The sequence below is a fragment of the Lacerta agilis genome, chromosome 14 (genome assembly GCF_009819535.1).
Source record: "Lacerta agilis isolate rLacAgi1 chromosome 14, rLacAgi1.pri, whole genome shotgun sequence".
Taxonomy (NCBI): Eukaryota; Metazoa; Chordata; class Lepidosauria; order Squamata; family Lacertidae; genus Lacerta; species Lacerta agilis.
The window spans coordinates 39,521,189-39,546,577 of NC_046325.1; the positions used below are offsets into that span (position 1 = coordinate 39,521,189).

At 44.0% G+C, this 25,389-nt stretch overlaps 1 protein-coding gene across 3 annotated transcripts in view; it reads left to right on the forward strand.

Annotated features, from left to right (window-relative positions):
- The window catches only part of PCGF2 (polycomb group ring finger 2), a 33,971-nt gene extending 9,011 nt beyond the window's left edge, over nucleotides 1–24,960 (forward strand). For 2 of the 3 annotated variants that reach the window (XM_033169804.1, XM_033169806.1), the window contains exons 2-10: nucleotides 13,211–13,353; nucleotides 13,785–13,881; nucleotides 17,633–17,688; nucleotides 18,095–18,145; nucleotides 18,284–18,392; nucleotides 20,534–20,582; nucleotides 21,363–21,461; nucleotides 22,532–22,612; nucleotides 24,123–24,960. In XM_033169804.1, coding sequence (XP_033025695.1) covers nucleotides 13,211–13,353; nucleotides 13,785–13,881; nucleotides 17,633–17,688; nucleotides 18,095–18,145; nucleotides 18,284–18,392; nucleotides 20,534–20,582; nucleotides 21,363–21,461; nucleotides 22,532–22,612; nucleotides 24,123–24,482 — 1,045 coding nt within the window. In that variant the 3' untranslated portion in view covers nucleotides 24,483–24,960. The remainder of the gene's footprint in view (nucleotides 1–13,210; nucleotides 13,354–13,784; nucleotides 13,882–17,632; nucleotides 17,689–18,094; nucleotides 18,146–18,283; nucleotides 18,393–20,533; nucleotides 20,583–21,362; nucleotides 21,462–22,531; nucleotides 22,613–24,122) is intronic. The other variant, XM_033169805.1, reaches the window with a different exon arrangement.
- The last annotated feature ends 429 nt before the right edge of the window (nucleotides 24,961–25,389 follow it).

Consider the following 25,389-nt stretch of genomic DNA (forward strand, 5'->3'; position numbering starts at 1 on the left):
GAGATCTCCTTATTCTTTGCTAGCCAAAAGTGAAAAAGAAAAGGCCATTTTCTTGTCGGTGATAAGAAATAGTCAGACAGAGAAAAGTCGATTGATTTTAAGCTGCTCCACAGCCCATTCAACAAAAGAATCTTGCCAGGAAATAAGATGGGAATGCGTTCTCAGGTTTACACGTAAAATGATAGTTTAGCCTGAAAAGACGGTTGTTTGTTGTTCGTCTGGCTTTCTAAACGTTAAAGCAAGTTACAAGTTTCATAAGAGACCATTCTGCTCTGCTTTCCATCCAACTCTTGCGCTGCAGCTAAAATCTCTCCACCCCCCCACCCCCCGAATTCCGGGTTGTAAAACAGCCTTGTTACTTGGATTTCCTTTCTTTCCAAAGGGGGGGGGGGGAAATGCTTCTGAGATCCCTTCTCAACAAATTGTCCCCAAGATACTGAAATGCGATTAGGCTGTAAATTTCAAGGTTCCTTTGGATGCAGGTTCCCAGCCTGATAGTTAGAAGCAAACCCCTTTAAGTTCAATGGGGTTTGCCTCCAGGTAAGTATGCATATAGGATTTCAGCCTTTAAGCGAAAGCACCGTTGGGAGTTGTGCAAAAGCCTAAGCAATAATTTGGGAGGTTTTGGCTACACATCTGTGCAAATATTTTTCCTGGTTTCTAAGCAAGTTGGGCGAGGGGAGGGGAACCTGATGCTCTCGGTGACCTAAGAGTAAAACAGCAGGTTGGGGAGAAAAAGAGCAGCATTGGATGGATGCCTCCCAGCCCAGGCGTGTTGATTCACGGGTCATTGATATGTCTAGCCAAAGGCTGTTTGATCTATCCATCTCCATGCTGGAAAGTCATGTGGGCTGAAGCACATCTGAAAATTATGCAAAACTGGAAGGCTGAGGAAATGGGGAAGGTGGTTTGTTTTATTTTATTTTATAATTTGCACACCACAGGAGTGGGGGGGGGAAGGGAGAGGATGCTCTGTGCTTTTCACCTGCGCTTTTGTAAAATATATTCCTATCTCAAATTGTCTGTGCAAATCAATTCTCTGGAATTATCCATTCATCCCTCAATCTGATAAATTTATTTCTTTATGTCTGTCTCTTTTCCACAGTCCCATTTCCCACATATTTTTTTTTCTGTGTGCAAAGGATCTGTTTGATTACTTTAAGATGGGAGGATCACTTGTAGTTTATAAGTGTGTGTGTGTGTCTGAAGAAACAAATTATTGTAATTCCACATCCCAATCATAGACCTGGTGGGAAATCAGCCAAGCTCCTTCTTTCTTCTCCTCTCTTTTGTTTGCAATGAGATTAGCCCTTCCTTAAATATTGTCTATATATTCTCATCCTTGATCCGGGATATGCAGTCTTTGGCCCTGCAGATGTTGCTGGACTCCCAACTCCCATCAGCTCCAGCCAGCATGGGATGATGGGAGTTGTAGTCCAGCAACATCTGTGTGGAATAACAGCGGAGATAGTCTTAAATGCATTACAGTAAGCCTGCAATTTATGCAGGGGGTTACGTTCCAGGGATTGCACCTAAAAAGCAAACATTGCGTATAGTCAAAACACATTGGGTTCAGGGGCGGCTGGGATTGCCCAAGTCACTTTTTCGAGGAAACCCGCTCCTTTTAAAAAAAATTATTTTGCCACACGTGCGAGTTAAATGCGCATAAATTGCGGGCTTACTGTAATCGAATGCAAGAGGAATGTATTCCTCTGTAGAGAGGAATGCGGAGGTTGAGAAATGCTCAGTTGTTTTTTTGTGTCAGGTGGGATCAGGTTGGTTCCATGGTTGTGTTCCACTAATAAAAGCTATTTCCACTTAGCCTAGAATTGGCTGGTGCAATGCAGGCAAGCGGTGGCGGCCGACTGGGGTGCAGACATTAGCCATTCCTCTTTCATCTATTCCCTTCGTCCATCTTCCATAACTCAATCAGTTGCACAGTTAGGCAATGCTAGACTTCTGGATTTAAAGGTCTTGTGGGCCACAGCTCGTCTTTAGATGATCGTTGCTCTAATTTCACTTCCTGCAAAATGTGATAAGCCAGCTCTGCTGGGGCTTTTTTTTTGGGGGGGGGGGGAGGTCCTGCTTCTCTTTCCTCTGAGTGGGGCCTTGCACCTCTGTCACAAAGTCTTATCCTCATGGCGCCATCAAATCTAACTCCTCCAGGTCAGGAGATAGTAAGTAGCTCAAATTAAAATATTCAACTGAACCAGGTCACGTTGGTGAAGTATGCAACTCTCCTGGTTTCTCAGTGCTCCTTAAGCGGTTCTTTATGGTACAGTTTCGAAGGGGACAGTCTTGGATTAGGGAGGGGTGGCCAACTCCCAAGAGACTGCGATCTACTTACAGAGTTAAAAACTGGCAGTGATCTACCCCCTTTTTGGGGGTTCAGGTCAAAATTGGTGACCTTTTTTAGGGAGGGGGAAAGCCCCGTTTTTGGGGGGTGCAAGGCAAAAAAATGAGTTTTTTTTAGGGGAGCCAAAGTTGTTGAGCTTCTTTGGGGGGAGCCAGTGATCTACTGGTAGATCAGGATCTACCTGTTGGACGTGCCTGGTAGGGGTTGTGAGACCCAGGTTCACATCCCTGCAAAACTGTGAAGGTCACATGGTGATCTTGGCCCCCCCCATCTCATCTCATATGCATGGAGGAAGACACCATGTACTGTACATTGGCCCTTAGCTCATTAGTTTTATATAGTTTCTATTTGATTTTACAGATATAAACTTATAGCAAAATCAATTACAAATCTATATAAAGAGATTACTCTGAATCTCACGACTTCCCCCCATCCCCTCCATGGGTCCTAATGTCAACATTTACAACTGCATATCAATTCATTATCCACATTTTTTTATCCATCTGAATTATCCATAGTCGTCGTCACATTACAAGTGAGGTTAAAATCCTGCCAATGTTTTCATCTGCTTACAATGGTCTCCTAAATAAATTATAACTTTTTCCCATTCTTTTTGAAAGTTCTTATCCTCTTGGTTCCTGAGCCTTCCAGTTAATTTTGCCTTTTAAGCATAGACCATCAACTTGGTTTGCCATTCTTCCTTGGTCGGGATTGTTTCTTCTTTCCATCTCTGGGCTAATAACATCCGAGCAGCTGTTATCACATCCATGAATAATATTTTCTGATCCTTTGGAATCTTGGTACCTATGATTCCTAATAAAAAAAGCTTCTGGTTTTTTCAACAAACGTTATTTTAACCCCCCCCCCCCAATTTCATTATATATCATCTCCCAGAAAGTTTTTATTACCTTACACGACCACCACATGTAGTAAACGGTACTTTCTTTTTCTTTACGTTTCCAGCAGGTATTTGTGCTTGTTCTATACATTTTTGCTAACTTACTAGGAGTCAAATACCACTGGTACATAATTTTCATATACTGTAATTTTCTTTCAGCGTACAACATGCTGTAAATTTCAAATCTGTTTTCTATAACTTCTCCAAATCTGCCATAAAATTAAAAAAAATAAATTAAACCAATACATTAACTGAAAGATATATAATGCTAGCTGGATTGTAAAAGACTGGGGTGAGGAGATCTCATTGGTGGAAGCAGGCTATTTTTGCAGAGCTGCCATCAAATGGGAGATAGCTAATAAAAGGGCATGGTGCCATACACATTCATGAAAAGGAAAGACCAGATGGGTGTCACCGGGGTAGAGTTGAAAGACTTCTCTTCCAATATCCACTAGTATCTGCTAATTAATTATCTTTCAAAGAGGCTTTCACAGAAATTAATTTCTTTTACAGGATTAATCTGTAAAAAGGGCCGTTGATTGATTAAAAGATTTTCAGTTGACTTATCTCCTGGCTCCCCATTAATTCATTTAAAGGAAGAAGCATATTGGGAAAATTCTTGATAGGTTTCTTCCAGAGGAGACCTGCAGTGTTTCTCTGAAGTGTGAGAGGGATTGATAATGCTGTAAATAAGCTACTACTTATTGATAGACGGAAAGGCCGTATTTAGTATTTTCAAAAGAAGTTAAAGGATTTGAACAATCCCCCCCCTTCAGAATATTTTTACTGGTTTCCCTCATTTATCTAAAATCTGAACGATTTAAATCTCTTCAATTAAAACTTGTAATTGCTTGTTCTGCCAGTTCAAGTTTGTAGCTCTGCAGAGAGAGGTCCTGGGACACTAGACTTTGTGGAAATCCATTTCCCCTTGCTAAAGAAGTTGTGTTCTTTTAATTCCAGATATGTGAACTGTTACACCAATGATGAATAGTGTGTAGGGAATTCATTCTGCTTATGCTAAAGGATTCATTTGTCTATCAAATTATGTTTGAAATGTTGGCATGGGGAGAAAATTATAGGAGAAACCTCAGCTAAAACGGATTCTGATTCAACAAATGGGGGCAAATGCTATGGCAAGATCCGGACTCAGCCAGGCTCAACCAGGGTTAAGTCCCCAACCCTGGAACATCCAAAGATACAGTGGCATTGCTTCCTGGTTTAAATCTCAAAACAGGTATGGTGGAGACAGGAGACAGGGACTAGAGGGGGAGAATTTAGGCTGGATCTTAAACCCATTCATCTTGGTGCATGATCTGGCAACACATAACCATTTTAAAGTCTTGTTTTCCCTCTGCCAGGTTTAAGCAGAGCAGCAGCCCCACTGCTTGGATTAAGTTTGGATCTGGCTTAACTTTAGACTGGCTTAACTTCCACGGTCTTTCTTTACACAAGTTCTCCTACATAGAATTGTACTGTATATGCACATAACAAAGGAGGCGTTGGGGCTTTCAAACCGAAAGGAAACATTATTCGAAGAGTTTTGTTTCGATTTGATTTTTCTGTGGGCAGCAGAAACTGATGTAGTTTTTGCTAGGGTGAAAAAGCTGATTGAGGGAGTTAAAGAAAGTCTCATAGACTAGAGGTTATGTCATGCATGCATCATGCGAGTTTGTAGCATATATGTATGTATATGTGACGCGTAATTAATGTTATTTGTTGGGTGTCCTTAGAGAGAGAAACTGATCCTTTCCATGTAGCATGAATGAGGTCTTGATTTCTAGCATGAGGATTTTATTAAAACTAGATTGCACTGGCAGGCTGGCTGGCTTCTTTCCAGCGCTTAATTTCCATTTAAGAAATAAAAGAGCTGTGCTCAGGCAACATGCTCTTAAGCCCTGACCCCTAATTCCAGATGTGTGAGGGCTGAGAAAAAACAGTCTTCACACGCAAACCTCCTTCTCCCATGTATTGGGAGAAAGAGCCCCCTCCCCCCCAACAATAAAAGGACTCTTGTTGACATCAGTCTGTCTCGAGAGACAAGAGAGACAATGGAGTGCGCCTCTGGGGGTGAAGCCAAACCTCTGGAAAGTGACCTCCCCGGGGCAAAAGCCTGGGCAGTGTGTATGGAGGTCCTGGGTCGCTCAGACGACATGACCCCCCCCTTCTCGTCCTCACATGCAGGGGAAGTCTAACTCAGGGGTCCCCAAACTAAGGCCGGGGGGCCGGATGGGGCCCAATCGCCTTCTAAATGCGGCCCACAGACGGTCCGGGAATCAGCGTGTTTTTACACGAGTAGAATGTGTCCTTTTATTTAAATTGAATCTCTGGGTTATTTGTGGGGCCTGCCTGGTGTTTTTACATGAGTAGAATGTGTCCTTTTAATTAAAATGCATCTCTGGGTTATTTGTGGGGCATAGGAATTTGTTCATTTTTTTATTCCAAAATATGGTCCGGCCCCCCACAAGGTCTGAGGGACAGTGGACCGGCGCCCTGCTGAAAAAGTTTGCTGACCCCTGGTCTAACTCACCAAGGATTTTTGGACCCATTGGCTACCCTCACCTGGCTTAGCTGGCCAGTCGAAGCCATTCACAGGGTGCGGCTGCTGTCTCATGCTGACGGCTCCCAGGAGCCACAGGTGAGAGCTGAGTGCAGGGTGGGGACCAAAGGTGGACAAACTACCCCCAGAGAAGCACAATTGTCCTCCACTATACAATCCCTCCCCTAACACCTCATATATCCCCATAGAAGTTCTGAGCCTAGTAAGCTGGATAGCTCAGTTGGTTAGAGCAGGGGTCAGCAAAATTTTTCAGCAGGGGGACGGTCCACTGTCCCTCAGACCTTGTGGGGGGACAGACTATATTTTTTTTGGGGGGGGAAATGAACAATTTCCTATGCCCCACAAATAACCCAGAGATGCATTTTCAATAAAAGCACACATTCTACTCATGTAAAAACACGCTGAATCCCGGACTGTCCGTGGGCTGGATTTAGAAAGCGATTGGTCCAGATCCGGCCCCCGGGCCTTAGTTTGCCTATTCATTAGAGCATGGTGCTGATAATGCCAAGGTTGCAGGTTTGATCCCCATAAGGGACAGCTGCATTTCCCTTCATTGCAGGGGGGTGATTCTCAGGGTCACTCCCAACAATGCAATTCTATGTTCAGGGCTCACTTTAAAGCCCATTTCCCCTGAATTTGAGATAACAGGGAGCTAGTTATGATAACCAAGAGTGGCATTCTGCACATGTTCAGGCACATTTTTTCTTTTTAAGTGCATCGGTTGCAATTGCACGTTCTTTGTTGCAATTCCAGCGTGTCAACAGTTCCGAGAACGGATGGGCTTTTACTAAAACACTTTGCAGAAAAGTGGACCTCCCCTTCGCAGTTTCCTTGCCTGCTACCTTTGACAACATTTGCAGATGGAAGGAGAGAATTTCTTGCCGTGAAGGAGGAGAGGAGAGGAGGGGGGGGGGCGGCGTAGGCGAAGAAGAGAATAGATTGCAAAAGCAGACCTCTCCCAGAAAATAAAAATGGGGAGGGAGGGAAGGGGAAAGACACACAATCTGGAGAATAGGGGGGACTCCCAAGGGTACCAGATAGGGGAATTGTGTTTCAGGACCACAAAGATGCAATGTAATCGGCTGGATTTCTCTCCAGTGCTGGCATCCTGCCATCTGGAGCAGTCATGTAACTATAGAAACTGGCTCGCTGCCTTTACACCAATCAGGAAATGTAACATCACCTGAGAATGCAATGGAGAGAGCCACTTTGTTGATGCTGTGAAGGGAGGGAGCCAGCCATTCCTTCTTTGCTGTTCCTATTAAGTGAAATTAGGGGAAAGCTGGGGGGGGGGGAGAGAGATAATTGTGAAGCGGGGAGAGGAAGAGCTTGTGGGCGAGGTGGGGTGTCTCTGTCCCCCAAGGAAATTGCGGAATGGAAAATGTGTGTGTGTGGCAAATAACATTTAGGGGGTTAGAAGCAGGAGAAGCAGTTGGAAGGGAACCCGAGGGTCATCTAGTCCAACCCTCTGCAATGTAGGAATCTTCTGCCCAATGTGAGGCTCGAACCCATGACCCTGAGATTAGGAGTCTGCCGGCTGAGCTATCGCAGCTTCCGGTCTTCGGGACCTGTATATTCGTGGCTGATAGGTTCCCATGAAACAATTATGTTTCCATCAGAGTAGACCCATTGAAATTAATGGACAAAATGAATTCCTGTGGAACTACTCTGAGTAAAACTTAAGTTTGAATACCACCCTCTGAAAGGAAGATGGGTTTGTGATTTATTATTATTATTATTTTAAAAAAATCATTGGCTATGTGTCTCTCTTTGTTTCCCCTCCAACCCTTCAAGTTAAGCTATTTTTTGTGCTTGTTAATTTTTTTAAAAATAATAATTTTAAACCTAGACATTGGTTTTACAGTTCAAGCTCATGGTTTGCTGCTTGTTTTTGGTAATCGTTTTTATGTTTTTGACCATTCATGAGAGCCCAGTATGGGGATTTAACTTCAGTTGATCTGAAATCTGTTACCAAGAACACTTTTTTAAAAAGAAAAACAACACACACACACACAAAGAGAGAGAGAGAGAGAGAGAGAGAGAGAGAGAGAGAGAGTTCCTTTGTCCTCTCTTTGTCATGAAAGTTAATGTCTCTTTATAAATTCTCTTTCCAATGGTTGTGGGATTCTGCTAATTCCTATCCACCCCAACCTACGGTTTACTCTGAAGAAGACAATGGCAGCTTTCTTTAACATGGCTCTCATTTTCTCAAGGCAGGCATGTCGGTTTAATTCAGCCCTGTGGCAGTTTATTTCCTGGGATGAAATCCTAAAAAAAACCTCAACAACCTTGATGTAAAATCCTAAAAAAACCCTCAACAACTTCAATCCTAAAAAAGGTTAACAACTTTGGTTGGCCCTTACGGCCCTTCACTTCATCAAATCTGGCCCTCTTTGAAAAAAGTTTAGTGGGAAGGATAAATAAGGGTGCAGGAAACCTTTATTGTACTTTAAATGTTTTAGTGTACTTTAAATTTTTGCTTGGAAGCTGCCCAGAGTGGCTGGGGAAACCCAGCCAGATGGGCGGGGTATAAATAATAAATTATTATTAAGAATGTGATTCTCCCCCCCCCCCCAAAAGCACGATTTCTTTCTCCATTCTGTGGTGGACTTTTAGCACAGGCCCATGGGCAACACCCTGGGCAGGTGCCATGCATGGAAGGTGTGGGTGCCATCTTGTTCCTCACCTCAGGTAGCAAATTGTCTTGGGGTGACTCTGGGCCCATGGCACAAATGTACATTAAATGTACATATACTAATTTATGTGTACAGAAACAAATTTAAACCAGGTTTCGGAAGGAAAGCTGTCCTGTGAGAAAAGTTTTTTGTTTTTGTTTTTTTTTAAATGTAAAGGAAAACAGATAACAAAAAAAGTGGAAAAGGCAAGAGATCCAGGTGGAAAAGACCCTTTGAAGAACTTCTTTAAGAAGCAGAAGGGACTACCATAAGGACGGCAAATTCTCTTGCACTTTTTCTTAGGTGCTCCGCATAAAGTGAAAATGGTGGTGCTATTGGGGCAGAGGGGTGGGGTGGTGGTGGCAAATACTAAGTTCCCCCACCCTCTGGAAGCTGCAAGGGGCAATTTAATAGCTAAGTGAATGACAATAGCAAGTAAATGGCAAGTAAAAGGCACATAAAGAGTTTCTCCCAGTGGTTTCCTCTATGTGCCCCTAGAAAATTGCGGGGGGGGGGGGCAAATGAGGTTGGGGACGATGAGTAAATAAAAATGGAAGCGATATGTTTATCATAATGAATCAAAGCAAAATGCGTGTATGAGAGAGAGACTCAAAATATCCTTTCCTCACCTCTCCCCCCCTAAATTAGCATGTGCTAATTTTGTGGCAATGCTGGCTTGTTTGTTGGTGGTTTAAAGCAGGGGTAGCCAACCTACCGGTAAGGCCCGGGGGCCGGATGCGGCCCAATTGCCTTCTCAGTCCGGCCTGCGGGAATCAGCATGTTTTTACATGAGTAGAATGTGTCCTTTTATTTAAAATGCATCTCTGGGTTATTTGTGGGGCATAGGAATTTGTTCACCCCCCCCCCAAAAAAAATATAGTCTGGCCCACCACATGTTTTGAGGGAGGGCGGACCGGCCCATGGCTGAAAAAGGTTGCTGACCCCTGGTTTAAAGAATCCCAAAACTTGGCCTAGCAGGAGTGGTGTGGAGAGGAAGGGGGGGCTTTTTTTTTTTTTTTTTTAACAAGCTGGTTTCCTTGATGAAACCTGAGACTGTCGCCTCCATCGAATTTCATATCCAGACCTTTTGCTGTTGAAACAGACAGAGCGAGCAAAATAATTTCTCCCCCATGCATACGGCTGCTTATCTCTTATTCAGCTTTCCTTTCTCTTATGCCTCTCAGGTGTGCCCCCTCCCGTATAGGGAGAGAAAAGGTTTGACTTCTGTCCTGAGCTGTTTTTGCTTCTCATCAGCAGATCCTGCGCAGACCTGAAAAGATTTTTTTCAAAAAGCAATACGAGAATGGTGCGCCCCTTTTGCAAAGATCTGGGATCTGAGGAAACTGTGACCCTCCAAATATTTCTGGATTATGCCTGGGCCTGACGGTTGTTAGAGACCAGCAAACATCTGGAAGCCCAAAGGCCCCCCATGCCTTGAAATGAAGCAGGGCTTCACTTTTGCAGTTATGTTCTGCCACCATTGCTGATGTAAAATTCAACTAGTTATCTGGCTAATTTCCATAACATGGACCTGAGGGGGCATTTTATCCTTTGTTTTGGGTGGTGGTAGGAATCGCCCAGGCCCAGAAATGATGTGGGTCTCAAACCAATTGGCAAACACCATGCTAGTATGGCATATCTTTCTTTTTCTTTTTTCGTTGCCTGCTTTCCCCACCTTCCTCCTCCTCCCTTCCCTTCTTTTTTTCCCACCTCCACCTTGGGTAGTTGCAATAATAATCTGGCTTCTTGCCAAGTATAGGCGTTACTATGGAAACAGAAAAGCTGCCTCCGTGAGCCAGGAGGGGTTGTGGCTTCTAATGTCTCCTATTGTATATATTCAGCTGTATATAGTAGAGAGAAAAAGAGGGAGAACTATAATCACAGGATCCCCCCTTCCTTTAAACCCTTCCTACATTTGATTGTATAAAACGAGGCTGCATTTCCTAGAAGAAACAGATAAGTTGGGTGGGTGGGGGGAGAGAATAGGCCCACTTCCCTTTTCCCCATCCTTGAAAACACCCAACGTGCCACAAAATTTGTTCATCAGCCACGAAGAAGAAAACAACTTATTTTCTTCTTTGTGTTTTAATATCGCGAGGTATGGATGCTTTTGAAAATGTTTCCCCACCCCTGTTGTTTCCCCCTTCCCCATTTTAAACTGGAGGCCTCGATCCAAGGAGCTGCAAAGGCAGCGGAAGCTGTGGCTCCCCCTTGATGTGTTGTTGTTTTGCAGAAATAGTGCCTAATTGTGGCGCATGAAGGGGTCCCCAATGTGGGGGGGGGGTCACCTGTGAAGTTGTTATTAAGGTGCCTGCCATTGCAAGGTGCCATAGAAGGGGAGGCAGACCCTACCCGGAACCTTAAATGTTAATCTCGTAAGGCTACATGAGCTTTATGGGACCGTTCCCTCCCTGCCCCCCCCAAGCAGACTCTGTTTGGGGGATCTGCAAGCCTTATTTCTTTCTGTACAATTATTCCATTATGTCGTGTTGACTGGGTCCAGGGATGGCCCAAGACAGTTGGCTGCCTGAGGCAAAGGACAATATGATGCCCTCCCCTCCCCCCCCATTTCACGCAGAGAAGCCAGTTGAATATTTCCTCAACATGGATGAGGGGGCAGGAGGCTTGTTTAGGATGGGCAATATAGCTGGGGGGCACAAACACCCCTGTCTTCCAGCAGAGGGGAACAGCTTAGGGGTTGGGGCTGAGAAGAACAGCCGCAGTGCTGCTGCTGCTGCCCCCCAGGACCTGACGCCCGAGGCAGTTGCCTTACTCTGACTAATGGGAGGACTGGCTCTAGGGTTCTGTATAATTACTTTGAGACTTGCTATAGGGTTTTGTTTTGGTGAATATGGGGGAGGGGGAACCGACTCTCTTTTTCAAATACATTTTTAAAAAAGATAGAAAGAATATGAAGAGAAGTACGGCAGAAGAACAAACAAAATGGCAGACTCGGGATGGGATCAATGTATCGGTCTGAATCCGGGGAGAAATGGAAGGCTATGTGATTGTTACTGTGCCCGACAGCCAAATTTACCGAATGGCCCAACGTTAAGCCATCCTCTGTTCCATATGCAGGAATGGGACATGTGTGGTGTTATGGACTAAACCACTGAGCCTCTTGGGCTTGCAATTGGAAGGCCGGCGGTTCGAATCCCCGCGACGGGATGAGCTCCCATTGCTCTGTCCCAGCTCCTGTCAACCTAGCAGTTCGAAAGCACGCCAGTGCAAGTAGATAAATGGGTATCGCTGCGGCAGGAAGATCGCCACAACCCCATAGTTATCTTTGACTGGACTTAACCACCCAGGGTTCCTTTACTGTTACCATATGCGGATGTGGGAAAGAAACGCAGCACACAATATGAAGTTGCAGCCACAGCATCTGACAACGTTGCAGGGTCTTCTGGGGGGTGGGGTGCACTTTTTTGCCCTTACATTTGCAGAGGTGGTCTTTGAAAAGGTGTGGCACAAGACCTGGTTGCATATCAGCAGTGAGCTAGTGCCCTTGGGTTAATGTTAATGGAGCACCAAAAATCCATCAAGGATGGATTTTTCACCCCCATTCAGTTTAGCTAGTGATCGACTCAACGCTCTAGAAAAAGCATCTCCATGTTTTCAAAATTGTGCCAGATCAGCTTTAGAATAAGTATTTTATGATACTCTTCATCCTGGCACCTCAATGATGCATTAGAGTCAGGAAGAGAGGCTTCCCTAGTCTTGCAAATGCTTACAAAAGTTAATTTAACTTGCTGTCACCTAGACTACCCTTTACCCATGCCGGTGGATCTCGCAAGCTACTTTCCTAGCAGGCCATATTACTTAGCCTGAACACGTGTGGGGCTTGCAATTGGTGTATGTTTGTAAGTCTGCTACAGAATAGTGTCCAAAAAGTCAAAATTCTGTCAGATTATATACTCTGTGCATTGCATTTTTTTAAATTTTATGGATTTATTTAGATTCCCTGGGCTTCATTTTTTGGAAGAAAAAGTAGGATTTTTAAAATAAATAATTTTCTATGACACCATTATACTGTATATACACCGACTTTTTGTATTGATCCTCTGGGGATTGAAAACCCTCAGTGAGTAATGTGGTTTGCGTGCCACCCCAGCTCTGGGGACTGCAAGGACTACTATATCCCGTCCCTGTTGTATCTGATGGTACTACTCAGGATACAGTATGGAAAGAGCTTGTTTGTTCCCCCAATGGCTTGCAATCTGCATTTGATAGGCAAGTATACTGAGATCCATGTACAGAACTGTGACAGCCCTATGCATACAGGTGTACAGAAGATAGCATCCCAAGTCAAGATTGGGAAAAAACCCTCTTTTCTCTTCAGGGCGTGGGATTGCTCTGAAAGTGTATGAGCAATATCGGGTGAGGTCTCCAAAAACCAGAGAACTGAGCAAGCTTTTTCTGTGGTCAGGGTTTCAGTGACTGTCTTTTATGTGCAGAATTATTTATTATTCTTCAGAGGCAGCTTAATAAATGATGCAAGCTGAATAACCTGCATAGGGCACAAAATTCATTATATATATATATGTGCATTAAGAAAAGCACAGATGTTACCCATCACTGCCCCTAGGAGAACTTCAAAGCACACAGTTTCTCTTGCAGCCTGCTCCGATACCCCGGTTTGAAATATTTGGCTATTGCCACAAATGTTCAGCCTGACTGAGGCTGTCTTATTTACCCCGGGTCTTTTTTCCTTCTTCTTCTTCCAGAGAGGATCTGCTGAGCTTCCCAGGATCCAAAATGCACAGGACCACCAGGATAAAAATCACAGAGCTGAACCCACACTTGATGTGCGCTTTGTGCGGAGGCTACTTCATTGATGCCACAACCATCGTGGAATGCTTACACTCTTGTAAGTTTTAAAACCATATCTGGAAACTCCTGAGGATTAATGGGATACGTACCTCATCCCTGGGCTCTCTTTTCAGAGCCGGGGTCAGTTGTCGAAAGATGCAGAACAATAATCACCCCCCTTTGAGCACGTGAAAAGGGCATTTTCCTCACTACCGACTGGGTGACATCCCATGCTCCCCCCTTGGCCGCCTCTGCCACCAGGGCCTTCCCCCCCAAAAAAGTCCAGGCAGTGGCAAGACACGGGCATTACCTGAGACCATCAAGCCCGGGGATTTTGGCACTCCATGTGGCTTCCTAAGTTCAGTTCTGTCAGTCTTGTGAGGCTTTGCCTCATGGTAGGGCCGGCCATGGCTGTTGTCCACTGTGTCGTAAATCTTCCACTGTGGTGACTTTGTCCTCCCACCCCTGTTGCCTTCTTTTCCTTTTCAGTCTGCAAAACCTGCATCGTCCGTTACCTGGAGACGAACAAATATTGCCCGATGTGCGATGTCCAAGTGCATAAAACAAGGCCACTCCTCAGCATCAGGTATGTCATATTCATTTGTATGTCAGCTGGGGCGGTTATCTGTGTCAGGCAAGCAGCCGAGTGACGTGTTCATATCACCTTGAATCTTTTTTTGGGGGGGCAAGGTCCCTTGGCTCACCCTAGCTGGCACCCCTGCAGCCAAGGATGGGTTCATATGGATGGGAGCAGTATGTAGTGGCTACAGCTTGCCCTGTAATGTTTGTAACTTTGTGGAGAGACTTGCACAGAGATAGGCAAAACCTGACGGTTAGCTTGAACCGCCGGTGAGGGCAAAAGCAGGTCACCTGATGTTATTGGGACAGGTGATTGACATGTGGGCAGCCCCACCTACCTATCAAATTTGGCATGCAGGAAGCTGTTGGACTGTGCCGAAATGGTAAAACTGATCGGAAAGCTCAGGAAACAAGAAGATCAAAACTTCAATAAGGAATGGGGGAAAATTATAACTTAATCCAGGAGACCACTGTAAGCAGATGAAAACATTAGCCGGATTCTAATAAAGCTTGTAATGTAGCAGATACTATGGACAATATGGAGAGATATAAAATATGGATTATGAAATAATAATGCAGTTGAGAAGGTGTACAATAGGAACCATGGAGGGGAAGGTGGGAAGTCCAGAGATTCGGAGAACTCTCTAGATATGGATATGCAGTTTGGATTGTTATAATTCTACCTTTGTAAAATCAAATAAAATATTTTTTTAAAAAAAATTGGCATGCAGGATGTGAGGGAGTTAAGAGTCCAGCCTGCTGGCAAGATCTAGTTCCTCCCCAGTGAACCCACAGCACACCCTGTCTTATTAGGATTCAGCCTCAGTTTTTTGGCCCGCACCTAGCCTGTCACTGCTTTCAGACACTGATCCAATACATGCACAGACTAACGTGGCTGTGTTTCTCTATCTGGCGACGAATGGCTGCGTTTCTGTATGGCAAAGCTGCAGTGCTAATTAATGGGCTCCGATAATGTCTTCGGACCACAGCCTTTGGACCACAGATGAGCAACCTATTGAAGAAGCTCTAAGAACTATTAAATCTGAGTACGATTGTGGTTTATGATGTATCGATCCATTTGTCTTGGAGCTCTTGCATTAACCTCCTGCCCGAGGCATGCATGCGTCACGCTTTTCCCAATTCTGCATCAATTTAAACCCGCCGTGCACCACGAAGAGCCTGCCTCTAATGCAGGATTAAAATGCAGAATATTTGCAAACATTCACTGATTTTGCACAATTTATTCAGCTTTTGCAAGTCGGAAAGAGAGCCAATGGGCTATGCAGAGCACTGAGACCCCTCCCATCGCCAGCTCCCCTGTCTTTGTGGCTTTGCCTTTTTTTGATGAAACGTTTCTTTTCCAAAAGTAAGCCCGCCCAGCAATGCTTGGCTTTGAAGTGGTTATCCGGCTGCTTCCTTGTTAGTCTGGATTTTGGGGGAAGCCAGACGCACCTTACTGAACTCTGCAGATGGTTGGCATAGAAACCAAGAAGGCGACTTCTCACAGATGCATCTCTCCAGTTGTATTTTTAGCTCCTGCGCTGTGGAAATTAATTTCTCTAGTAACACTTCAGGCGTTCTGCAAAATATTTACAAGCCGAGCTCCCACCAGCCTCTCCTCGGAGGCCCCCAAACATCCGCATGCCTAGACGCATACATGCGCCCACCCATCCGCCCGGCAGATGTGAACTGCCAGTGCAAAGAGGCATGCAGGAGTGGAGAAAATGCACCAGGTTAAAAGTGCAGTGAAATGTCACTGGGGTTTAGCGACCCCATGGCAAGACCGCAGTCTCTGATTGCTTTCAAATGTGCCACTGAGAGCAGGTGTGCTGGGTATATTAATTGTGATTTCCTCTCCAGCTTCCCTGAATGTCCCCAACCTCCAAGCAGTTTTATGATTTTTAGGGAGGATGTTTAAAAAGCCATGTGTATGCCTCAGTGCTGGAGTACACGGCAGTATTTTACTTTATTTCACAAGGAAACTAACAAGGCACTGATCTGTGAAGCAGGTATGTTTCACTGCTATTTGCAAGCAAGTTGCTTTGATGTTCTGCTAGGGGCAGAACGGCCTCGGTCCAGTATACCTGAAGGAGTGTCTCCACCCCCATCGTTCAACCCAGACACCGAAGTCCAGCTCCGAGGGCCTTCTGGCGGTTCCCTCACTGCGAGAAGTGAGGTTACAGGGAACCAGGCCTTCTTGGTAGTGGCGCCCGCCCTGTGGAACGCCCTCCCATCAGATGTCAAGGAAATAAACAACTATATGACTTTTAGAAGACACCTGAAGGCAGCCCTGTTTAGGGAAGCTTTTAATATTTGATGAATTATTGTATTTTAATATTTTGCTGGAAGCCGCCCAGAGTGGCTGGGGAAACCCAGCCAGATGGGCAGGGCATAAATAATCATCATCATCATCATCATCATCATCATCATGGATTGGAAGAATGGGGTGGGTTTGCGGGAGCTGTATAGGCAGCAGTATGGCAAAGTGCGTTGGCTCAGTGGTTCAGGGTTGCTCTTCCCTCCCCACCAATGATTTCTTAGAATGTTTGCATTTTTTGAGGGGGGGGGGGTGGAAGGCTTTTTATATTTTATTTTACCAGGCCCCTTGGTTGCAACAGGTGGCTTCAGGGCTCTGTTGCGGAGACATGACTCGTCACACTTTGTAGCAGCTCAGGAATAATAGGGTGTCCTGGATACCTTAAGTGTCTTATTGACTCAAGCAAATATAATGGCTTTCCTTGTAACCTTGCTGCCAGTCACGCAGCCCTTGGACAAAGCTTGTTTTCATTAGCTTGCCATAAATCACAAAACAAAGTCAATATGCGTGTGTAATAAATAAACATTACCAAATTAGATTGGCTCAGGACGGCCCAGCGGTGCGAAGATTGTGACGTTGTAAATTAAAACTAACACTGCCTGGTTTATATATATATATATATACTGAAACAGAGCCTTTTAAATCAAACTCTGCATGCTGTTCAACACAGAAATAATTGTGTGTTGCCTCCCTTACCCCCGTAAATCCAAATTCAGAGGGGCTTTGACACATTTATATGTTTCATCAATAGATCAAAGCAGCTGTTAATAGTATTGCAACACTGGAACTGTGCGTAAAATGAAATCAAAACTTGGTGCCAAGAACACCTGAACTCCGGCCCCCCTGCCCATTATGTGTCTTATAACAAGTTTTCATTATGTGCTTATTTTGCATAATTGTTTTCTCACGGCAGGGAGGGGTGAACTGTGAATCTCCCTGACTGGCTGGTACGGGGTGTGGGCTGGGCTGTAAGTTCCATTATCCTGAAGAAAAAACTTTGGCTAAAGTGTAGGTCAGGACTGGGAAACCTGTAGCTTAAAATAGCTTTTGTTGGTAGACACTCTTTTAACCAACTGAACTGATCCGCTGAAATACTCAGTTCTGAATTTGGTCCTGAATTGGCTCCATGAGAGATACTGGGGCTCAAGACTTACCTTCTAAAGTTAGGTACACTTCAGTTCTCTTGGCACTAAAAAAAATTGTTTTAAATTTTTTTTTTAGCAAGTGTGCTGCAATGCCTCCTGTTCAGTTTGCGGAGGGGATTGCGCTAGAGTAGCTATTCGTTTTAATAAGCCCGTATAGCGGGGCAAGAGAGGCTTGCTCTATGTTTCTGTTATTATCAACAGCAAAACTGAATTTGAATTGGGATTTTAATATTCTCCCCCACTTTCCCCCTTTCAATTGACCATTGCTAACCCATCTTTTCCTCCTCATGTTTCAGATCAGATAAAACCCTACAGGACATAGTCTACAAGCTGGTACCAGGACTTTTCAAAGGTGTGTTCAGATTTTGTGGCTGTTTTTCAGTTTTGTTTTGCTTCCGTTGACTCTGATGCAGTTAGAAAAAGGAGCCATCTGATTATTATATAGGGCTGATGAACAGTATATAAATAACTGAGCAGAGTAGGGCCAAATATTCAACTATCGTATTACCTCATTAAGTAATACAAATAGTCTTCGAAACTATGGCTGTTGTGCCTTTGGTCCTAATGCAAATTTAATTCCAGTTCTTTTATTTGTTTTCTGTTCAGTCAGTGATTTAAAATGTATGAATAATTATATGATAGCGTGTTGCTAAACATGAATGCATTTATTTATTCACTGTGATGTGTAGACCCACCTGCAGAATAAGTGAAAGATAAAAATGCTAATAAATGAATTAACTGTTTGCTTTTGCCTGCAGATGAAATGAAGAGGCGGCGTGATTTCTACGCAGCATACCCTCTGGCAGATGGTATGGTCTCTCTCTCATGAATTTCCCTTCTACATGTCAACAGTGATGCATTAAAAAAAAAACACCAACCCACAAAAAGGTGTGATATTTATTTTTTCTCTTGTCTCCCCCTTTCCTCTCAATTGCTTGCTTGTCTAGTTCCTAATGGATCCAATGAAGACCGGGGAGAAGTTTCGGAACAGGAGAAAGGGAACTTGACAGATGATGAAATTGTCAGCTTATCCATAGAGTTCTATGAAGGAATCAGGTAATACAGAAAAAAATGAGAGGAATAATTTCACTTAATTTTCTGAATTTGTCCTGGGTTGTTGTGTTTTTTACTACACACACACACACACACACACACACACACAAAATAATTTTTATTCATTTTGTAAATATTTTAACAAATTTTATGTATTTATGCTTGGTTAATGTTTTGAAAGAATGTATGTATTACACTCACACACTTATGTACAGTCGTACCTTGGTTGTCAAACGAATTCCGTTCCAGAAGTCTGTTTGACTTCCGAAAACATTTGGAAAGCAAGGCGCGGCTTCTGATTGGCTGCAGGAGCTTCCTGCACTCAATCGCAAGCCGCGTCAGGTGTTTGGCTTCCAAAAAAAGTTCGCAAACCTGAACACTCACTTCTGGGTTTGCGGCGTTCAAAAGCCAAAACATTCGAGTTGCAAGGGGTTCGACAACCAAGGTACGACTGTATATTAATTGTATTTGTGTTGTAACATTATGTTTTGGCATTGTATATGTCACCATGAGCATTCTTACAGAAAATGCGATGGATACATATGATTTAATAGTAAACAAGTCTAGGCCTGTGCAGGGAACAATCAAAAGTTTTCATAATGTGATATTGCTTTTTGTTTGCTTGCTTGTTTGTTTATTACATCATACAATAAGAAGGATGTGGCCAGGACAAAGAAGAGGAAACTTTGTTACTGAAAGACAGTATAGGAATCATATGTGTGTGCATGTGCGTATTATAATCTCCCAGGGTAGATGCAGTCTATTTGCACTATACTACAGTTGAACGATATTGCTGATGAAAACATGATTTTAAGAGGCTGTGTAACGGAGATCAAGTGCAAACGGACATCACAATAGTGGTGTGCATCTTGATTTGCCACGCACCCACCAGGAGACGGAATTGCCCTTGTGGTTTAAAGGTCTTGTTGGGTGAGGTTAGGCTTAGGGAACATGTGCTGCAAATTAATTAATTTATTCCCTTACATCCTACACTTCTGTATTACTCAGTCAGCATTGTTCTTTGGGCAGTTTACAGTGTAGGCTAAAATCACAATACAGTGGTACCTTGGTTTTTGAACAGAATGCGTTCCGGGTGTCCGTTCGACTCCTGGAACCGTTTGAAAACCAAAGTGCGGCTTCCGATTGGCTGCAGGAGACGTTTGGCTTACGAAAATTGTTCGGAAACCCCGAACACTCACTTCCAGGTTTTGATTGATGGGTAGCTGATTTGTTCGGGAGCCAAGGTGTTCCGCTTCCAAGGTACAACTGTACAGAACAATACCTATCACAGAATAATAATAAAAAGAGCACTATGAAAACAAAAGAAAAACAGCAACAGAGAATAAACAGTGTAGAAGACCTAAGGAGCTCAAACATTTTCTAAAGGTTCAGTGGCACAGAATGTTGGTTAAATGAGGGGGGGGGGAAACTGACAGCAGAGCAGGAAAGGGGGCAGAGGGAGGAAGAGAGACACAGAGATAAAACAGAAGGAACCATCTTGTTGTCTGGAGAGGTCCTTTTCTGTTTTGTTCTGAGAAGTTATTGTAAAATATTCATGGAGAAAGAAGTCACACTTACCCCCAGAAATCACTGGAGAACTCCATGATTTATTTATTTTTAAATGTGGCTGGTACTAGTGTGTCCATTACCCCTCCCCACAACCTGCCCTCTTCAAATATTAGCAGAAAGAGAAGAAGTCCTGTTCTTTCTGAGTTCTAGTTTAGTGTGAAGCAACATTTTAAAAAGAACAACCTACCAGTGCAAATTCCAAAGCAGGTTGGAAGTGATCGTTGCTGGGAAAGAATCCTAATCCAACCATATCTGGAGGGGGTCCACACAAGTGTGCTCAAGTTGCGCCGCCAAGCTGCTCACCTGACAACAGCACTGCGGGTGAGGTTGGGGTTGTGCGGGTCAACAGCAAAGGCAGTCTGGAGCCCAGGTAAGTTGCAGCAACACTGATGACAGGAGGAGGGCTCCACCCCACTGTACTGGTTGCTCCTGGGACCTTGCTTTTGATTGTGATCTTCCACATATGGCTGAAGTGTGCAGAAATAACCAAAGTTCTGGACCCACAGAGGCCTGCATAATCTGGTCTGTGCCTTTGTGTGTGTGTTTCATTAATTTCTCCTATTTTTCTCTCTTAGAGAAGAAAACAAAGGGTCTGTTGAGAATGGGAACATGGAGAAAGACAAGGTGAGGTGACCTTGAATAATGCTTTAGAAATGTGGGAGAATCCCATGTCCCCTGCATCCCCTCCAATTAAAGACGGCAGCATTGAATTCATAAAACAAGAGGTTCAGGGGCTGCCTGGAAGCCGTGTCCTCTGAGCTGGGATCCCAGAGTTGTGCCATAGGTGGTGATTTCTAAAGTGAGAGGTGCAGGGGCTCAAGGTGGTCGTCCTCCAACTGGGAGGCCCTTTCCATTAATATTTCATTTTAATTGGGATTTTTATGTGCTCTGGGCGTAAATCATGATGAATCAAGTTAGTGCTCAAGGCCTCAAAAGCCCCCTACACCACCTCCTCTTGCTTCCCACCTCCAACCTTTCCGCTCAATTCATCTTTCAATTTTCTTTTCTGTTTAGTCCATCTTTCTTTCCTTCCGGCTTTCACCTTTGCTGTGTCCCTTTCCCTGTTTCTGTGGCTGTGGTAGGATATACTCCAACTTTCTCCTTTCCTCTTTTTAAATTTCGGATTCTGTCTCCCTCCCCCCACAAATGTTGTGCTTTCCCTCCCCCCCTCCAACGGTATATAGATTGCAATGGTGTCCTTTGCCTGTGACCTCTGACCCGTCCTGGACTCCTCCCCCCGTATCCTTGCCTTTTGGCAGATTTACAGCTGCTTCAATACATAATTTCAGCGACTCCGCCTGCTCCAGCTGCCCAGCCCTCTCCCAATAAAACCTTTTCTCTCACTTTTTCTCTCTCTCTCCCTCCCCTCCCCTCCCTCGCTTTCTCTCTCATATTCCTCCCTAGAAGAACAGCATGAGATTCCTCCGCTGCCCTGCCGCTATGACGATCATGCATCTGGCTAAGTTCCTCCGCAACAAGATGGATGTTCCCAGCAAATATAAAGTGAGTTGCTATCAAATGCTATCACACTTTCCCCGGGCCAAGGTTGATGCTGCATGTTCAAAACTATTTGCACATCAAGGAAGCTCCAGTTCCACGCTCATTATAAAATAAGCAAACAGCAAGATGTGCAGATCTACCTGCGTTTTAAGTGTGCATGCTTTCCCTCTAACGAAGAACTGACTTCGCTCTGAAAGCTTATATAGTGTGGGTTTGTTTTTTTTAAGCAACAGAGGTTTGCCAAATTCTGTACCAAACGAACTGTGCAGATTGAGAAAACACGTCTCTGTTTGCTTGCTCTGCATAATTTATTTTACTTCTAGTTAGGGGAAGGGACAGATGCTTTCAAACCTTTCTTTACAGCTTAAGGGCTAAAAAATTACTTCTTTAAAACAACAACAACAGCAACAAAGATGAAGATGCTCAGGAGACTTTGGACCTGTAAAAGGGTAAAAGAGTACATGAAAGAGTATATAATCTATAATGAAAAAAAAAATGTTTGAAAGTACTTTTCCAAACAAAACAAAACAAAAACACACAAAAAAGAGTCCTTTTTGTTGGGGATAATTCAGACAGAAATTCCCAGGTGTCAAAAAAAAGGTTATTTATGTATGCCACTACTGCGGCCCGTGTTTTGTTAGCCCCCAAATAGAAAACGAGTGAGGTCCCAACTAAAGAAGAATGGCAACTTAAACTGATGAAATATGTGCAGCTTTCAGACTTAATACATAGAATAAGAGAACAAGAAAAACATATGTTTAAAGAAGAATGGCAGCATTAAGATGAATTCAACAGTGTAAATAAGTTTTGATTGATGTAATAATGGAATACTGATTGGTATAGTTTTTGTAAAATATGCAGGGATTTATGGTATGCAGAATGAACCATGGAAAGAGAAGGGAAGTCACTGATATTTTAAGATTGTTTAAATGAGTATTCTAAATTGCAAAACTGAAAATCTAGTAAGTGTGTGTGTGTGATGCTCAGGAGACTTAAATCTGTGCCCAGTACTTATTCATCTGTACCTGCCATGTAATTCAGAATTTCTTTAATTGTGTTATTAAATCTGTTAGGTGGAAGTTCTCTATGAAGATGAACCTCTGAAGGAATACTATACCCTAATGGACATAACTTATATCTATCCTTGGCGACGGGTGAGTGAGTCGAAACCCCTGCAATGCAGGAATCTCAACTAGACCATACATGACAGATGGCCATAGGAAGCTGCCTTGTCCTGAGTCAGACCGTTGGTTCATTTAGTTAGTTGTCAGCACTGACATAGCAGCATCTCCAGTGACTCTAGTCTGAAACCCCAGAGAGCCGCTGTACCTTTGTATAGACCAGTGCTACCCAAACGTGGGTCTCCAGCTGTTTTTGGACTACAACTCCCATCATCCTTAGCTGGCAGGACCAGTGGTCAGGGATGATGGGCATTGTAGTCCAGCTGGGGAAACCCTGGCACAGACTGAGCAAGATGGACCAACGGCTTCATTCATGGTAAGGCAGCTTTCCGTAGATTCATAAGAGACAAATAAAAGCAGAGGAAATTTGAGTTGGGACCCAAGTTGGCTCAAGGTCTGAGACAGAACTCATTTGAGAATGAGGAGCAAGTGTATCTTCCTTTCAGAACCCACCAAGTGGGATGGAAGGGCACGTCTTGTTTGTTACATTTGAAAACAACAATGAAAACAAATGCCAAATTAGCATGCGGGATTTAGGAGGTTGTAAGAAAAGAAAATGTTACGTTGGCCCTCATATCTGGAGGAAGAAGTTAGAGCAGAGGAAAGGAAAGGAAAGAGTCTTTTTTAAAAATGTTATTAAGGTTTATAGAGAAAAAAATAAAACTTAATATATTTCCCCTTTTTTTTAACCAACCAAGACTTTTATATAGATACAATAAAACACAAAAAGGCGAGAGGGAGGGGGAGGAGGAGAGAGGAAATAGAGAAGAAAAAAAGAAAGAAGGTCCAATTCTTCACCTGTCCGCTGTATAAAAACAATATTCACTTCGTCCAATCCAATATAACACTTGACAAAGCCACTTTCTGTAATCAAACATTATCTTCAGTCCTCAAATCCAGATGCTATTATTTCATTTTCTTTTTTTACGCAAAAAGTCTATGAGAGGTTTCCAGTCTTTTATTTTTATTTTTTAGACATCTTTATTGAAAAAGGTCAAAAAGTACGTAATTATATGTGCGCTGAACATGATGAGATGTAAATAAAAGAGAAAAAAAGAGAAAGAGAAATAGCCGTGTAGAAGGGGAAATAATGGGGGGAGGACCCAAAACAATATGCTTTACGAAGTTGTTATTGTACTTTTCCAGATCTTAACCTATTACAGTATTTGCAAGAATTGATTCCAAATATCATTGAATTGGTCCATGGCAAGTCTGCGTTTATATGCAAGTTGTTCATATGTTGCGAGTTTGTATAAGTTTTCAAAGGTTTCCAATCTTTAACAAATTTAACAATGACCTTTCTCTGGTTAAACATGTCAGTTTTGCCATCTCGGCTAAGTCCCCGTTAGTTTTAACGGCCATTTTCCCATCAATGTGTCCTTCCATCTTGGTGCATTTAAAAAAAGGGGGGGGGTTTAAAGGGGCGTAAAATGGTTGCAGCTAAGCTGTGGAGAAGATGAAATGTTATGCTCTCCCTCTGCAGAATGGCCCTCTCCCTCTGAAATACCGTGTCCAGCCGGCCTGCAAGAGGCTAAAACTCTCCTCCCAGCTCCCCAACTCCGAATGCACCAACACCAGCGGCGCGTCAGAGTGCGAGTCCGTCAGCGACAAGGCAAACAGCCCGGCCACGTTGCCAGCCACCACTTCCTCTTCGTTGCCAAGCCCTGCCACCCCTTCCCACGGCTCGCCCAGCTCCAACACCACCACGGTGAGCATCCCTGCCAACCCTGCGCCTGGGACCATGCTCAACGGCACTTCGAACTGCCACCAGATGCAACCCTTGGCCAGCAGGGGGCGCAAGGCGATGGTAAATGGCGGCCCCACCATGTCGGCTTTGACTTAAAGGGACGGGACACCTTTTTCTTTTTCTTCCTTCTCCTTGGCTGGATCTCGAGTTTTATAAATAAGTATATTATGTGTAGATAAGGGCAGCGGACGGGTGGGGTGGGTGGTGGGTGGGGAAATTATACATACTTATTTTCTATCAATCGACCTGATTTAATTTAAGAAGAAAAAAAGGCAAAAAGAGACAAAAAAATCCGATGTGTCCTCCCCCTTTTTTAATTTTAAAAAAGCAAAAAAAAAAGTGCTCCTGTAACTGCATGATGTCATCTGTGTTAAAGCGGCAGCCCCTTCCTGTTAAAAATTGTTTTATTATTTGTGCCCTCTGTTTGTAGTCAGATTTAATGCACAGTCCCTGAGAGAGAAAAACGCACAGTCCCGAATCAGGCAGGCTTCCTGTCTTAGAAGCACACGTGGCTTTCTCATGGTTTCTTTGTCCTGTGACTGAAGCCTCTCCCCTTATGCGCCATCACGGAATCTGCTTCCCTCTCAGTGTTTCTGGACTTCAACTCCCATGAGCCCTAACCATCATGGGATGAGGGAAAGGGACGAGGGGAGTTGTAGTCCAACACCATTTAGAGGGTGCCAAGTTGAGGAAGGCAGAACGCCTTCCACCTTCGGCACCCTTGCCATCTCCACCTACGCTTCCTTTCAGCCCCCCCCCCCCCGGCCACACAAGCGCTATGCCTTTAAAGATGTGCATAACCTTTGGCTCTCTGGGCGTCGCTGAACTATAACTCCCACCCGCCGCAGCAAGCATGGCCAATGGCCGAAGGCGACAGGAGTTCATCTGGAGGGCCAAAGATTCCTCTCACCTGCTTGAAAGCACATCTGAAGCACATTCCCCTACCCTCTCAAAGAATTCTGGGTGCTGTAGTTTGTTAAGGGTTGCTGGGAGCTAACTCTTG